Source organism: Rosa chinensis, chromosome 7 (genome assembly GCF_002994745.2).
Source record: "Rosa chinensis cultivar Old Blush chromosome 7, RchiOBHm-V2, whole genome shotgun sequence".
NCBI lineage: Eukaryota > Viridiplantae > Streptophyta > Magnoliopsida > Rosales > Rosaceae > Rosa > Rosa chinensis.
Window position 1 is genome coordinate 33748356 of NC_037094.1, and position 16387 is coordinate 33764742.

At 39.4% G+C, this 16387-nt stretch overlaps 2 protein-coding genes and 1 pseudogene across 2 annotated transcripts; all 3 read right to left on the bottom strand.

Annotated features, from left to right (window-relative positions):
- Positions 1–70: 70 nt before the first annotated feature.
- On the bottom strand, positions 71–2149 carry LOC112177803 (disease resistance protein RPV1-like). Its single transcript, XM_024316057.2, has 2 exons — positions 1645–2149; positions 71–1103 (listed from the first exon to the last, which is right to left on the bottom strand). The coding sequence occupies exons 1-2, from the start codon at positions 1716–1718 to the stop codon at positions 71–73; spliced, it is 1107 nt and encodes a 368-aa protein (XP_024171825.1). The 5' UTR covers positions 1719–2149.
- A 3406-nt stretch (positions 2150–5555) lies between these two features.
- LOC112176492 lies at positions 5556–11005 on the bottom strand (annotated as a pseudogene).
- A 205-nt stretch (positions 11006–11210) lies between these two features.
- Positions 11211–14395, bottom strand: LOC112176493 (argininosuccinate lyase, chloroplastic). Its single transcript, XM_024314447.2, has 6 exons — positions 14031–14395; positions 13580–13960; positions 12841–12989; positions 12436–12727; positions 11981–12145; positions 11211–11744 (listed from the first exon to the last, which is right to left on the bottom strand). Exons 1-6 carry the CDS (start codon positions 14346–14348, stop codon positions 11487–11489), a joined length of 1563 nt encoding a protein of 520 aa, XP_024170215.1. The 5' UTR covers positions 14349–14395; the 3' UTR covers positions 11211–11486.
- Between the last annotated feature and the right edge of the window lie 1992 nt (positions 14396–16387).

Below are 16387 nucleotides of genomic sequence, written 5' to 3' on the forward strand. Positions count from 1 at the left end.
CGAAATGGTCTATCCCGGATCTGATGATGACGAACATGAACACCCATATTTTCCCGGAGTATGTTCAGTTTCAAGACATCTTTAACTCTGTTAGAACATGGTAAACATCTTCATGAAACCACAACCTGCTACGTTTTCCAGGGTTATCCAGCGACTGTTGATGGACTATATCTCTACCCATTTCTTCTAGCAAGTCATGCATCCAAATGCAACCCCTGGATGTATTGATGAGTGCCTTATCTATGAGCACATTGATACCATACTTAGCAGGTTTGCCACGATAAGCTTCTAGTGCTTGTATCACATGGTTTGTAGATTCGCCTTTGAAGAAACATGCAATGTCAAGAAAAATTTCCTTCACAATGTCATCCAATCCATCGTAACTTATTTGGAGAGCTTCTCTAATTTTTGGGCTTAGAGAAGACCCTAAAACAGTCAAAGCTAATGGAAGACCTTGATCAGCATAGCATATTGCACATTCTGTGAGTACCGCAAAACCATCCAAAGGTCCGTTTTTAAATACAATCCGACTAAAAAGCTCGAGAGCTTCATGATGATCCAATTCTTGGACCTCGTATATTAAATTAATACTATGATTGGTCAGCAATTGCTTATCCCTTGTTGTTATGATGATTCTACTTCCCATATCAAACCAACTACATTTACCAGCTAAGTTGTTTAACTGATCAATATCATTCACATCATCAAGCACTAAGAGAACACTTTTGTATTGCAACATTTCCTTGATCATAGTGATTCCTCTAGCTACATTGGCCACCTTCAATGTTGTCTTTAGAATCTCACGAAGAAGTTTCTTTTGTAGTTTGACAAAGCCTCTAGCTAGCACCCACTGAATTTTCTCCAACATTTTCCAAAAAATAACTCCCATCAAATTTGACTTATAGAAAGCTCTGGCAATTGTTGTCTTACCTATTCCACTAGCCCCCATATCTCTTCCCTCAACACCTAAAACCTTATGGATCTCTTGCACCCAAGGTTTTATTCCTACTGGGTACTTGGCCCCGTCCAAATATGTACTGTTTATAACTTGCTCTGAAATCTCTTCAACAATTTCATGAATAAAACTGGATTCAGAGCAATTCCTGGACATTTAAAATAAACCACATTTAATCAAGAATACAAGCACACATTCACATTTAGAGTCATAGATAAAATAAAATATATTTTATGTTGTAAAGTTTCAATTAGTGTATCAGTTTACCCCAGAACCATAATATCCAATATCTTTTGTTCATCTAATTAACATAAGTTCTATTACCTCTGTCAATGGTCATGTCAAAACTTTCTATTTTTTGAGGAACATGGGCCAGTAAACTCCAACTCTTCCTAAACCTATATGGTATTATGTTTCTCTGATGTTCTTATTCATATGAACCATTGAGAATCAAACTCGTCAGGCAGGTTTTGGAATTTTCTCTTACCATCAAGAATCAAACATGCTTGAAATTAATTATGTACTTCATTGATAATACAATTGTAATTTTTATAACTTGATGACATATAAAGGGATTAGTATGGCTCTTGAATCCTAAAGTTTTAATGTTTTATCAAAACAACAAAGAAATTGAAAAGAAGGAGACTGATAGCTGTAAGGGAATTTAAAGCCGGTGGATAGAAAAGTACTCATCCAAGAGAGGCCACCCTGACAAATTTGCCGCTTCTTTAAGAGCTGCCTTCCATATCTGGACCTTCTCCATGTTATCTTAGAATTTGCATTCATGATTAGCAAGTGCCTTCCCAAAGCTAGCTCTATAATTTCGTATATATGATGGATCGACTTTGTAGAAAACTGGCCAAACCATTTGTTCATATGATTTCTTGCAGTCGAGGATCTTGACAAGTTCATCCAAGCACTACTTGGAGGATGCATAGTCTTCAGAGAACACGATGATTCAAATCTTCAACTCTTTGATTGCTTGGAGAAGCGCTGTTGATATATCTTCTCCAATGGACGGCTGGAAGAAGGAGAAGGAGTGGCTTCTTCAATGATCGCCATTGAAAGCTCTGAGATAACAAGAGAGACTGAGAGTTTCTAGACTTTGAAGAAGAGAGAGGCAAGTTGCAGTGATTCTCAAATCTCAAGTCACTAATAAAACAAAGGTGCTGAGGAAGTGAGGAGAAAGTTTCGTTGTTATGTTTCCGACGCCTTTTCAGAATAGCACCATTGGATTATATAACGTCCAACCCATGTGTAAAGTATATATAAATTCAAGTTAGCCCACCGGCCTGTTCCGTCTCCACTGTCTTGAGCCCCGTGCACATATACAGTAATCCATAGTGATGGTAAGTAAAGAACTGATTGGATTCAAAGAGAAGGTTATGTTCGACTCCAGCAAAAAGGCCAAACAAAATGCAAACATGAAAATATGAATCATCTAAACAGGAGCACTTCGGCAATCTGATCCTGGGATCCTAACATATCACAAAAATAGTTTGCATTGTTGCATCTTTCATACTCGCTGAAAGCACCTATTCCAGACGATTAGATCCTCAATTTGAAAGGTTTCTAGTAGTGGCTAATATTGTTAGCACTCCATATATATAATATGTCTCTAGCACAATTTTGTCAGGCCTCTTTGGTGAGTTCAAGTTCAGTAACCCAGTGATCAAGTTGAGTGGCAGCACATTCTGATCCTATGGAACCATATGATCTGAATTTCTTACTGCATTCTCTACTCCAAGAAACTCGTATACATCCTTGTCAAACACTGGATTTATATTTCTCAGCTCATCGAGACTCAGCTCTTGAGGCTGGCAACTTTTTGCGACTCAAACAGCTACTGCCCTTCCAACTATGTCATGAGAAGTTCTGAAAGGTACTCCCTGTATAAAGAACCAGATAAGCAACTTCAGTAACAATTATTAGAGGGGAAAAAAAAGTCGGACGTTCTATCTATTCTCTATAGATAGGGCAATGCTTCATCAGTGATCAAAAGACTTGGAATAGTCACAAAGATATCTATAGTGATACAGTTAAACTATCTTTCTCACCATATTGTCCAAATTTTCTTTTATTTGTTCACATTTGTTAACGGGTGAATGTATGATTTAACTACTTAAAAGTCAAATCAACATTCAAAGATTATAAGAATAATATCGACTTACCTCATAGAAAAAACCCTAGGGTTTTTTAGCAGAGAGAGCAGCGGCGCCTCCCGTTGGCTCTAGCAGCGGAGGCTTCTCGTCGGCGGCGTACGTGGTCTGCGTGGGAGGCAGAGGAGCGTGGTCGTCGCTAGGGCTGAAGAGCAAGTGTCGGGGTTGGTTTATTTTCTCCTTCCTGGGTTTACGTCGGAACTGGTTTGCTCAACGGCGACGTTGGCTGGTTTTGGCTGGTATCGAGGAAGCGGATTCGGGGAAGTGAAGACTGCTTCTTTCTGGTTCTTGATCGATCGACTGATTGCAGTGGTTTGAGGTTGGGTTCTCCAGATTTGTAGCTTTGGTTTGAGATTGCTTGATCGCCGTCGGACTTGGATCTCCAGAGCAGCGGGGAGTCTTCTTCTCAGTGCAGGCTCCGGTTCTTTCTGGTCGAGGAGGCGCCGAGGCCGAGGAACAGGCAAGCTTGACCGCCCCTGCGATGGGATGGGGGACTGGCCGGCCGCCGGACACGGAGGTGGAGGTGGAGGCAGTCTGGCAGCTGAAGCCTAGGGTTTCAGCCTTGGTGGTTTGGGTTTGGGCTTGGGCCTTTGGGCCTGGGCTCAAACTTGGGTTACTGGGGCAGGGGCCTGGGCTTGGGCTGCTGGGCCTGTTTGATTTTGTTTTTGTTTCTGCTAGACAAGACTGGATTTGGGCTTGGGCCTACGGGCTTGGGCTCGGGTCCAGGCCAATGGGGCCCTAATGTTTTAGGGTATGAGCCTGTGTGAGGTTGGATTAACTTCTATGAGTCTTCTATGACGTTTCTAGTTTCTTGCTTGTACCACAATTGCGTGCCTGGCAAGCGAGGGCTAGTTGAATGATTTCTTTCCGTAGGAGGCGAGGTTTTTTCATTCTTGTATAGGCTCGCTTAAATGTGAGCGACCCAGTTATCTTTAAAGGTTTGCTTTTGCTTAGGTAAGTTACTCCGGATTTTCTTGCCGGATTTCTTATGTAAGTTTTGGTAGACTTCAGCCTATTCGCTGTTGATCTAATGATATCAACTTATCTTTCAAAAAAAACATTCAAAGATTATATCTACAGAAAAAATAATGAAAACAGAAATCATTTACTGATTCGATTAACATAAAATATTTTATTGCCTACTACATGCAATTTATAGTTCAGTGTATAACACTAACAAAAACCGATAATACAGTTAAACTAAAGATTGTCAAAAAAATCAAGGACACTTCGTTTTATTTAGCCACTGATGGCTGTGTCCATTTGGTCAAGCAAAGAACCACTGCTTCCCCAAAGTATACAAAGGCACATTGACTAAGAAAATTGAGAAAAAACCTACATAATAAAGGGTAATTTATTATACATATATTCTTTGAGTTAAATTTTTAAAAATTTAAAAAGTGTTGTTAAGAGAGGCTTTCTAATAAGGACCACTAAAATGAAGACTAGTTGAAGACTTTCTAATTAACGGTTTGGGAGACCTATTTTTCGATTACATTATGCCAAGTCAACCATTAGATCAGTATGTATGCATAAGTAGATCACTTCTAATTTTTTTTTTTTCCAAATTGCTAATCATTAAGGTACCGATTAGCAATTTGGAAAAAAAGCTAGCTTTTGCTTATTTATGAGAATAAGTGGCTGAAAAGTAAAGCAGCTGAGTGTTTAGTAAACTGACTTTTTATAAATGCTGTCAATGTTAAAAGTAGTGACAAAGTGTTTGGTAAACTCAAAACTAAAAGTGCTTTTGAGTCTGTAGAATGACAGATTTGGACATAAAAGAAGTTTTTGCCTTAATTATTTGAATATAATGTAGTTGAAATTTTGGGTCTTGATGTGAAACCCTAGAATATGCCCCCGTACTACATATTTCAACATCTTCAATCCTATACTACCAGAGTTTTCCCAATCTTTATTAATACAACTCAGAAATATAAGCTAAACTACTAATAAACAAAAAAGGAAAGATATATGCGAGAAAAGTAATAGCAAAAAAACAAAAAATTATAAAAATGCAATAGGAAATCACGGCGATAAATTTTACGGAAGCAGTTGCCCCCTATTGCATGTTTCTACTTTATTTCAAAGTCTAAGGTATGAAATGTGCACACTTTACACTGTCCTTAATAAAAGTATCATGTTCCAAATCTGTTGCGAATGTTTGCTGGACATTATTTTTTCATACGGGTGAAGTGCATTCACACATTCTAAAGTGCCTTTGCTGGACATTCTTTTGAAGTGGTATTTTAGGTAGTTTCCTTACTTTAGTTAGTGATATCAAAATTATATATTATATAAATCATCTCAGTTTAATAATGTCAGGAAGGATCGATAGGCATATGAGTCCAGTGTTTGAAGATATATAGCATTATATCACTCTCACTTGTAATAAACAGAGCGCACTAAAAGCCAGCAAAAAATACCAATTAAAGGCCCAGAGTTAAAAATTAAAAATAAATTAAACGCCAGACAACCAATGAGCAAACACAAATTGAAATTGAAGAACAAACCCTGCCTATTTCATGTGGATTGATCGAGAGTTGACCATCACATGAGTCCAGATTAATTGATGCCTCTGCCTCTCGCCATCCATCTTTTGAGATGGACTTTGGCAAAAGAAAATCTTCTTCTAAATTAGACAATGCAGAAAAAGCAGGTCATTGAAAAATTATCACAACAGATTACAAGTTTAAATGCATGAAATATTAATACCTGATATCCAAGTATTAATGATCATAGTGTAATTCAAGAACTCGATTGGTACTTGTTGATGATACTACTCATACTAGAGCTAGCTGCACCTTATGCGTGACCAAAATTACAAGCAGGTAATTCCAAAGCACATCAAATATGTCAACATTGCTGCTCTGCCTATATTTGTTTGTCTTGCCAAGTCTTCAAATATATTTGTTGGAAGATTTGAGGTGGAGCCAAGACTTGCCAAGTCCTCAAGAGGTTCCTGCTTTCGTTCTTGTTCCCCATCATGATGATCTTCGTCTACTTCCCCGGAATTGCTGTCATCTGATGCTAATGATGCTACAGTTGCCCCTTCTGCGTCCAAAGCCACCTGATCAGAAATGCTCTCCCCCTTTTATATTTGTTTCTCGTGCCAAGTCCTCGCCACTTGCATGATCCTCTTTCATATTAGCCAGGTGGACGCCTAAACTTTTTAGGAGCAACCCTTTGCCACCCGAGGGAATCGCGTGAAAAATCACTCGAACCACATGATCTACCACCTCTAGCTCATTGAAAGCAATACATGTCAGACACACATATACATGATCATGAGCTGATGACTCTGTCGCTTTTGATTCAAAATAGTGGCAAGTATTGTCATGATACTCTTTTTTGTCAATGACAACCGTCACATGACAACCAGAGGAACCACCGTAAAAATCCTGGGTAATTTCAAAAACAACACAGACAACCAATCCTATTCTCTCAACCTTCAGATTCCTAGGGATTTTTATCAAAATTTCACATATATCAGAAGTTCCATGACAAAGAAGCACACTTGTGTCCACCTCACCCCTATCAAACCACATTGGAACTTCAATTTCCGGGAGGCCTGGAAGCATAAACTTCCAGCACTTCACATGCCGATCTAAGCCGGCATGCACCAGCTGCAAGATGCATGCAAGATACATTTGGTTGTGTTAACTATTAGTAGTCAAAATTGTAAAAGAGAAAAAAAATTATATGTGTGTGTGTGTGTGTGTGTGGAGAGAGAGAGAGAGAGAGAGAGAGAGAGAGATGGAAAACCTGATACGGTAATGTTTTTGCCATCTTCGACACCATGTCCATGCCAAGATTATCTGCCAGTCTATTGCAATTCGACAATTGCATGAATTGAAGATGTCCTGGAGTGTCTTTCTGGTCCAGTATATTTGACAATTTTGAAAATCTTTCCAACGATACACAATCATCCAGGATTATATCTTCTATATTTGGTGGAAGTTCTGAAATGTCTCGAAGCCTCTTGCAACCACCCAAATTAAGATATTCCAATTTGCGAAATTTGCTGATGCATGCTGGGAGACTATCAAAACTGGTTCCTAATAGATTAAGTGTCTGTAATGTGGACTCACAATCAAGATTCGTTAGGAAATCAGAGATTGATAATTTGCATCCTTCAAAATTTAGATACCGTAGCTGGGGAAACAACAATGAACCAGGATCATCATGCCCATTGTTTGAATTAATTGGAAGCATCAAAGGAAGAGATTCTACACTCGATGAAACCAAATCGCTCACCCTACTTGGAAATGTCACCAGTTTTGGGCACCAAGAGAGGTCTAGTTCCCATAGATGTTGCAGCCCTCCGTAAACACTGTGCGGCACATTTGTAAGGTTTGCACAGCCTTGTAGTGCTAAATGTTCAAGGCGATTGAGATTTCCAATCGACAAAGGCAATTCTTCAAGGAGAGTTTCAGACACGTCCAATCCCTCCAAGGAAGTGAGATTCCCAATTGATGATGTCAATCGTTTGATGGGAGTTTTATACAGCTTCAATTCTCTTAAAGAAGTGAGATACCCAATTGATGAAGGCAATTCTTCGATGAGAGTTTCAGACGCGTCCAATTTCTTCAAGGAAGTGAGATACCCAATTGATGAAGGCAGTTCTTCAATGAGAGTGTCAGATGCGTCCAATTCCACAAAGGAAGTGAGATATCCAATCGATGAAGGCACTTCTTTAAGGGCAGTTCCAGACAGGTTCAATTCTCTTAAAGAAGTAAGATGTTCAATTGTTGAAGGCAGTTGTTTAATTGGAGTTCCACCCAAATCCAAAACTTCCAAGGAAGTGCAACATCCAATCCATGAGTCCAGTTCTTTTATGCCACTTCCACTTAATTTCAATTCTTTAATGGACTCCATCTTGTGCACAATGTTTATGAATTTCTCAAGCCTTTCACAATCGGGAAGCAGAAGATACCTCATCGATTTCCAACTAACTTCCTTTTGAAAAGTCTCCAGCCTAGAGCATCCCGAAAGTCTCAAAAGAATAAGTTTATCCAGGAATCCAACAGAAGAATGCACTTCAACTAAATTTTTACAGTAAAATAGATCTAATTGTTCTAAGTTTGGGACTCCCGACAAGTCTGAGACTTTTGTTAGGTATTGACAATCTCTTAGATTTATTGATATTAGATTTATCAAATGCTGCGAGACAAAGAAGAAAAATATTAAATAAAAAAAATTGGAGAGGAAGGAACATATCAACATATGACAAGCTAGAGTTATACATGTGTATCCAAATGACATACCTTGTATTCACCCCTGAAAACTGTGATGCGACTCCCAGGCATATTGATTAGAGCAAGTTCTCTTGAAATTAAATTGGATGGCAAAAATTGCAAGTGACAATAAGGCCAATCAACTACCCTCAAGCTATGAGGCAAATTATCAACAACTCCAGAATAGCGTCCAGCACGGTATATGAAAAGTCTAAGATTTTGCATGTTGGTGAAAGTGGTACCACTAAAGCGTATCACATGTGAATTTTCAGGCAGCTGCACCTTGATGCCTATAATTTTGGTTGTTCCCTAGTATGATAATGCAATAGTATTAACAAACCAAGCTGCTCGTTTTGAAAAGATTAAATTTCATATTCTACTTAGGTTTTAGAATTTTAACTAAAATAATTAAAGTTGAAGTGAGTTAAGATATGCACTTACAATATTCTCTGCTAGAACATGGTAAACATCTTCATGAAATCACAACCTGCTACGTTTTCCAGGGTTATCTGGCGACTGTTGATGGACTATATCTCTACCCATTTCTTCTAGCAAGTCATGCATCCAAATGCAACCCCTAGATGTATTGATGAGGGCCTTATCTATAAGCACATTGATACCATACTTAGCATGTTTGCCGCGATAAGCTTCTAGTGTTTGTATCACATGGTTTGTAGATTCACCTTTGAAGAAACATGCAATGTCAAGAAAAATTTCCTTCACAGTGTCATCCAATCCATCATAACTTATTTGGAGAACTTCTCTAATTTTTGGGCTTTTGAAATCTTGTAATGCCGCTTCCCAAAGATCTACATTTTTATTGCATAGAGAAAAACCTAAAACAGTCAAAGCTAATGGAAGACCTTGAGCATAGCATATTGCACGTTCTGTGAGTACCGCAAAACCATCTAAAGGTCTGTTTTTAAATACAGTCCGACTAAAAAGCTCGAGAGCTTTGTGATGCTCCAATTCTTGGACCTCGTCTATTAAATTAATACTATGACTGGTCAGCAATTGCTTATCCCTTGTTGTGATGATGATTCTACTTCCCATATCAAACCAACTACATTCACCAGCTAAGTTGTTTAACTGATCAATATCATTCACATCATCAAGCACTAAGAGAACACTTTTGTATTGCAACATTTCCTTGATCATAGTGATTCCTTTGGCTACATTGGCCACCTTCAATTTTGTCTTTAGAATCTCACGAAGAAGTTTCTTTTGTAGTTTGACAAAGCCTCTAGCACCCATTGAATTTTCTCTAACATTTTCCAAAAAACAACTCCCATCAAATTTATGAGCAATTGAGTTATAGACAGCTCTGGCAATTGTTGTCTTACCTATTCCACCAGCCCCCCATATACCTACCATATGAACATCTCTGCCCCCAACACCTAAAAGCTTATGGATCTCTTGCACCCGAGGTTTTATTCCTACCGGGTACTTGGCCACGTCCAAATATGTACTGTTTATAACTTGCTCTGAAATCTCTTCAACAATTTTATGAATAACACTGGATTCAGAGCAGTGCCTAGACATTTAAAATGAACCGCATTTAATCAAGAATACAAGCACACATTCACATTTATAGTCACAGATAAAATAAAATATATTTTACGTTGTAAGAGTTCAATTAGTGTATCAGTTTACCCCAGAACCATAATATGCAATATCTTTTGTTCATCTAATTTACATAACTTCCATTACCTCTGTCAATGATCATGTCAAAACTTTCTATTTTTTTAGGAACATGGGCGAGTAAACTCCAACTCTTCCTATACCTACATGATATTATGTTTCTCTGATGTTCTTATTCATATGAAGCATTGAGAATCAAACTCGTCAGGCAGGTTTTGGAATTTGCTCTTTACCATCAAGAATCAAACATGCTTGAAATTAATTATGTACTTCATTGATAATACAATTGTAATTTTTATAACTTGATGACATATAAAGGGATTAGTATGGCTCTTGAATCCTAAAGTTTTAATGTTTTATCAAAACAACAAAGAAATTGAAAAGAAGAGACTGATAGCTGTAAGGGAATTTAAAGCGGGTGGATAGAAAAGTACTCATCCAAGAGAGGCCACCCTGACAAATTTGCCGCTTCTTTAAGAGCGGCCTTCCATATCTGGACCTTCTCCATGTTATCTTTGAATTTGCATTCATGATTAGCAAGTGCCTTCCCAAAGCTAGCTCTATAATTTCGTATATCTGATGGATCGACTTTGTAGAAAACTGGCCAAACCATTTGTTCAAATGATTTCTTGCAGTCGAGGATCTTGACAAGTTCATCCAAGCACCACTTGGAGGATGCATAGTCTTCAGAGAACACGATGATTGAAATCTTCGACTCTTCGATTGCTTGGAGAAGCGCTGTTGATATATCTTCACCTCTTCTGAGCTCATCATCCATGAAGGTGTTGATTCCCTTCTGACGCAAAGCTCTGCACAGATGGCCTGTGAAATTATTGCGGGTATCTTCACCTCTAAAACTCAAAAATACATGGTATTTCCATGGACGGCTGGAAGAAGGAGAAGGAGTGGCTTCTTCATTGATCGCCATTGAAAGCTCTGAGATAACAAGAGAGACTGAGAGTTTCTGGACTTTGAAGAAGAGAGAGGCAGAGTTGCAGTGATTCTCAAATCTCAAGTCACTAATAAAACAAAGGTGCTGAGGAGAAAGTTTCGTTGTTATGTTTCCGCCGCCTTTTCAGAATAGCACCATTGGATTAAATAACGTCCAACCCATGTGTATAGTATATATAAATTCAAGTTAGCCCACACTGTTCAGTCTCCACTGTCTGGAGCCCCGTGCACATATACAGTAATCCATGGTGATGGTAAGCAAAGAACTGATTGGATTCAAAGGAAAGGTTATGTTCAACTCCAGCAAAAAGGAAACAAAATGCAAACATGAAAATATGAATCATCTAAACAGGAGCACTTCGGCAACCTGATCCTGGGATCCTAACATATCATAAAAATAGTTTGCACTGTTTCATCTTTCATACTCGCTGAAAGCACCTATTCCAGACGATTAGATACTCAATGAAGCACCTTCAATGATAGGTTTCTAGTAGTGGCTAATATTGTTAGCGCTCCATATAATATATCCCTAGCACAATCAGTTTGTCAGGCCTCTTTGGTGAGTCCAAGTTTAGTAACCCAGTGATCAAGTTGAGTGGCAACACATTCTGACCCTGTGGAACCATATGATCTGAATTTCTTAACTGCATTCTCCACTCCAAGAAACTCGTATACATCCTTGTCAAACACTGGATTTATACTTCTCAGCTCATCGAGACTCAACTCCTGAAGCTGGCAACTTTTTGAGACACAAACAGCTACTGCCCTTCCAACTATGTCATGAGAAGTTCTGAAAGGTACTCCCTGTATAAAGAACCAGATGAGCAACTTCAGTAACAATTATTAGAAAGAAAAAAAAAAGTTGGACGTTCTATAAATTCTCTATAGATAGGGCACTGAAGATCGGTGATCAAAAGACTTAAAACAGTCACAAAGATATCTATAGTGATATGCCCTCTAATATTGACTGATAACTTGAATTAATGAAATTTTAAGCTCATCTAGCAGGTAAAAAACGAAGGTTGATCAATAGAACTTGCCTTATTCACAAGATAATCAGCAAGTGTGGTGGCATCGAGATGACCAGCAGGTAAAGCCTTTTGTATTCTCTCCTTATTAAAGGTAATGTTCTGTGCAAACTCTGCAGACACTTCAAGCATCCCCAAAATTGTCTTCACACTGTCAAAAACAGGCTCCTTATCTTCCTGTCAAGATCAAAGAGAGAAGAAAATTCTGTAAACATACTCGAGATGTTGTGTGACGAAATATAAACAAAATATCTATATTGATGCAAGCAGAATAGGTTCTTGTAGCCTAGTGTATCTGCCAATGCAACATCCATGACAAGTTTTAGATGAAAGAACATGAAGGGCAGAAGAGCCCAAAATGAACTCTGATTCCACTACATTGCAAATGGATGAACTTGTCATCCTTTGAACCCACTAAAGAGGCTCACTAGGTTTCCCTTCAAGGAATGAGGAATAAAAGATTATACCTGCAGATCACGATTGTAAGCAAGAGGAAGTCCTTTGCACAACATGAGAAGAGTAACCAGGTCTCCTACTACCCTAGCAGACTTTCCACGAACAAGTTCCATTGGATCTGGGTTTTTCTTCTGAGGCATGATGCTACTTCCAGTTGAAACTGCATCACTTGGTGTGATAAATCCAAACTCTTCTGAAGCCCACAATACCCATTCTTCACCAAGGCGGGAGAGATGAATGGCTGTGATTGAATTAGCGGAAAGAAATTCCAAGACAAAATCTCGGTCTGAAACTGCATCAATACTAATACAAAGAGAAAAGTAAATAATAAGCGCAATAGAAAGAAAACAAGCCAAATCCCATATGACAGACTTTGACTCGAAACAATAGGTCACAAGTCACAACCAGGGATGTACCTATTCCTCATAGGAGCAGTGAAGCCTAAAGCAGCAGACGTCATAAACCGATCGATTGGAAGTCCAGTGCCAGCCAATGCACACGCACCTAAAGGACAGAAATTCAACCTTTCTTTGCAATCTAGCAAACGACCAGCATCACGTTCAAGCTACATAACAAAAAGGATGCCCACAGACCACAGTCAATTTCTTCTAAAAACCAAGCACATGACATGAACAACCCAACTTCAAATGGCAACACAAATTCAAGAACAAAACAACTATCCAGCCCACTATTACCACAATAAATATGCATGACAAAGCCCCCGGAAGAATCAAAACTTAATTAAATCAATACATTAAGAAATACACTTGCTTTCTAATAACACCTTTCCACCGAAGAATCAAATTTTGTCTTAAATTATACATGTTCTCACACAAAGAGAAGTCAAGGACATGCATTGTGCAAAGGTGTGCAGAGAGACAGAGAGAGGCAACACGACTTCAAGAGCAAAACAACTATCCAGCCCACTATCACCACGCTAAATATGAAACAACACCATAACCAAAGCCCCCTGAAGAATCAAAACTTACTTAAATCAATACATTAAGAAATACACTTGCTTTCTAATAACACCTTTCCGCCGAAGAATCAACTTTTGTTTATAAAAAAGATTAATATAAACTTAAATTATACATGATCTAAAACAAAGAGAAGTCATGCAAAGCTGTGCAGAGAGAGAGAGAGAGAGAGGCAAACCTGCTCAACAAAGGCCAAGAGCAAATGCTGAAGCAAAACAGGTTGAGCCCTCTGCAAATGAGTGTACCCCGGAACAATCAAACCCTCATTCTTGATCGCCAACCGGACCAACGAAACCTGCAGATGCTTAATCTGCACCAGTATCGCATCAATGGCATCTCTACACCACAACCGAAAATCAGTCAAGACCTGATCGTTTCGGCTCCTGGCCGTGTGGAGCTTCTTGGCCGCCTCGCCGATCAAATCAGTCAGCGCCGCCTCAATGTTCATATGCACGTCTTCCCTATCAGTCCTCCACTCAAACTCACCGTTCTCAATTCGCCTCTGAATCTCAGTAAGCCCATCATGAATGCTATCCCTATCCTCGTCAGTGATTAAACCCTGTAATGCAATAGTAACCAAATCAAAACCCTAGAAATTGAGAGAGAGAATTGAAAAGTAAAGGAGGTACCTGTTTGGCGAGCATGGAGGCGTGGGCCTTGCTGCCCCTGATGTCATGCTTGTAGAGGGCTTTGTCGAAGGAGATGGACTCGGTGAAGCGCTCGACGGCGTCGGTGACGCCCTCCTCGAAGCGGCCGCCCCAGAGCTTGGCCTCCTTGGGCGTGGCGCCGGATTGGGCCTTCGCCGCGGCGGCGCAGTGGACGTCGAGCTTGGGCATGGGTCTGTGAGAGAAGGAGGGCGTGATCGAGAGCTGAGGTTTGGGGTGGTCGAGTGAGGAAGAGAAGAGTGAGAGTGAGGTGGTTGCGTTGAACACTGACAACGACTCCATTGTTGAAGACGGCTCGGATTCGCAGAGTCCTTTTTTTTTTGTTGAGAGCGTGGGACTTTATTGGGCCAAGACTCGGCCCAAATTGTAACCTAAAACGTATAATATGAGGGATGGTAATTGGCCATTGGCTCTTGTGAACTCAAATACAACGGTCGAATACGCCGTACTAGAATTTGAAACTCTCGTGCCGTATCCAAGCCGGATATCGGCTCTTTCACCGGTCCCTATGATCGATGTTTGCCTTTTTGTACAAAATAATTTTAGAAACTCTATACTTTTTTGTGAAAGATCATCGGCGATTCCATTTAATCATGTCAACATTGAAAGAAAGAAAGGAGAGAAAAAAAATTATTGAAATCCTAAGAACATACATAATTCATTTGATCCCAATTCGAATCAAAATCAAAGATTGACTTACTAATTGGTCACTTAACGCATAATTTTAGGGGGGCTATTGCTAAAATATCCTATTTAAGATAAAGTTTCAAGATGACCAGACTGCGTACAGCCCGTGAGGCCACCATATTTTGGATTCCTAGTTTCACATGATAGTTTGAGTACCTTTGGAACAACCATTGCATCCCCATGCTAGATCAACAAACTCAGAGCTAGTTTAGAGAGTGAGATCCCAAGCAGTAAGCTTATTGAGATTATATAGTCGAGAGAGCTATAGGATTAGTTGGCTCTCGTATTGAACAAGAGTTACAAAGACTTTTTATTGTTATGTTCTAGCAGGATAATCCGCATGACACTGCAGATTCGGTGTATTTTCAAAAACTGGTATTCTAAGTAAATAGTTACATTTTAATTAGAAGTAGTTGTGCTAACCAGGCTATAAGTATTTGCATTTCTCAAATAATTTTTTTTTTTTAGGGAAAATGGAAATCCATTTATTAATTCTTGGCAATACGACTGCAATCAAAGCTTAGCACATCTCTAAGCATATAAGGAACAGCATCATTCCAATCTATTCTAAAACAGGATTCATAGGCTTCACTCGCCAGCCTGTGTGCGACCGCGTTTGCAGTTCTGGGTGTATGAGAGATTACTACACCTGGTTTTTCCTGGAGCCAAATTTTGATGTCATCTATCAGATTGCCATACTCCAAATTTTCATAATCCTCCAAATGAATCTCTGAGACAGCCTGAAGGCAATCAGTTTCAACTTGACATTCTATAACCTGCCTTGCTTGTAGCAATTGTAGCCCAGATTTTAGAGCTAAGAGTTCCACCTGTTTAGCTGATGTGACAAACTGAACATGATGAGCAAAAGCCGCAACGCAATGACCTTGATCATTCCTGAGGACACCACCAATCCCTCCCTCCGTTCGACCTGGCAAAAACGCTCCATCTACGTTGAGTTTTAAGCTGCCCTGTTTGGGCTTTCCTATGTTTTAGGTTGGATTGACGGCTGGCAGTGAGCACGCTGAAATTCATGGTACCACGCCATTGTACTACAAATTATATCTTGCGCAGTCTGAACATGATTAGACCATAGTGTGTCATTTCTGTTCTTCCAAATTCCCCAGATGACCATGAGCAACTTTTGAAAGTCCTCCGTTTTGAGCTGTATAGCTTGTTCTAACATCCATTCTCTAAAGCTAAAATTGGGAGAGACCATACGTTTAAGTTTGAACGGCTCACCAGATAGAATGTTGGCTGCAACTGGACAAGCACAGAAGACATGAGCAATATCTTCATACTGATGTGAGCATGAAGCACACCTCAAGTCACCCTGATAGCCCTTCATAGTCAGCTTTGCTCTAGTTGTAACACATTCTAACAAGCTCTCCATGCATAATTTAAAACCTTGCCAGGGACTTTAGCTAATCAATGAGCTCGAAGACCTTAGTAAACTCATAGTTGGCCGGTTTGTGTAACATGTAAGTGGGGCAATCTGGAACTCAATTATCTGTCCAGAGATTTATTTGTGTTCCATCCCCAACACGCCAATGCACCCCTACAGCTAGGACTGGTCTACTTTGCAATACTACGCCAAGAGAATGATGGATAATCACCTAACTCTGCATTCCAGAATG

What these genes read in the sequence shown, in the direction of transcription:
- LOC112177803 (XM_024316057.2), bottom strand. Translation starts at nt 1,718, where the DNA reads ATGGAGAAGGTCCAGATATGGAAGGCAGCTCTTAAAGAAGCGGCAAAT. An exon ending in GGGTGGCCTCTCTTGGATGA is followed by an intron (nt 1,104 to 1,644) that starts GTACTTTTCTAT and finishes TTAAATGTCCAG; the next exon opens with GAATTGCTCTGAATCCAGTT.
- LOC112176493 (XM_024314447.2), bottom strand. Translation starts at nt 14,348, where the DNA reads ATGGAGTCGTTGTCAGTGTTCAACGCAACCACCTCACTCTCACTCTTC. An exon ending in CCTCCATGCTCGCCAAACAG is followed by an intron (nt 13,961 to 14,030) that starts GTACCTCCTTTA and finishes ATTGCATTACAG; the next exon opens with GGTTTAATCACTGACGAGGA. An exon ending in CTGATTATCTTGTGAATAAG is followed by an intron (nt 11,745 to 11,980) that starts GCAAGTTCTATT and finishes TTCTTTATACAG; the next exon opens with GGAGTACCTTTCAGAACTTC.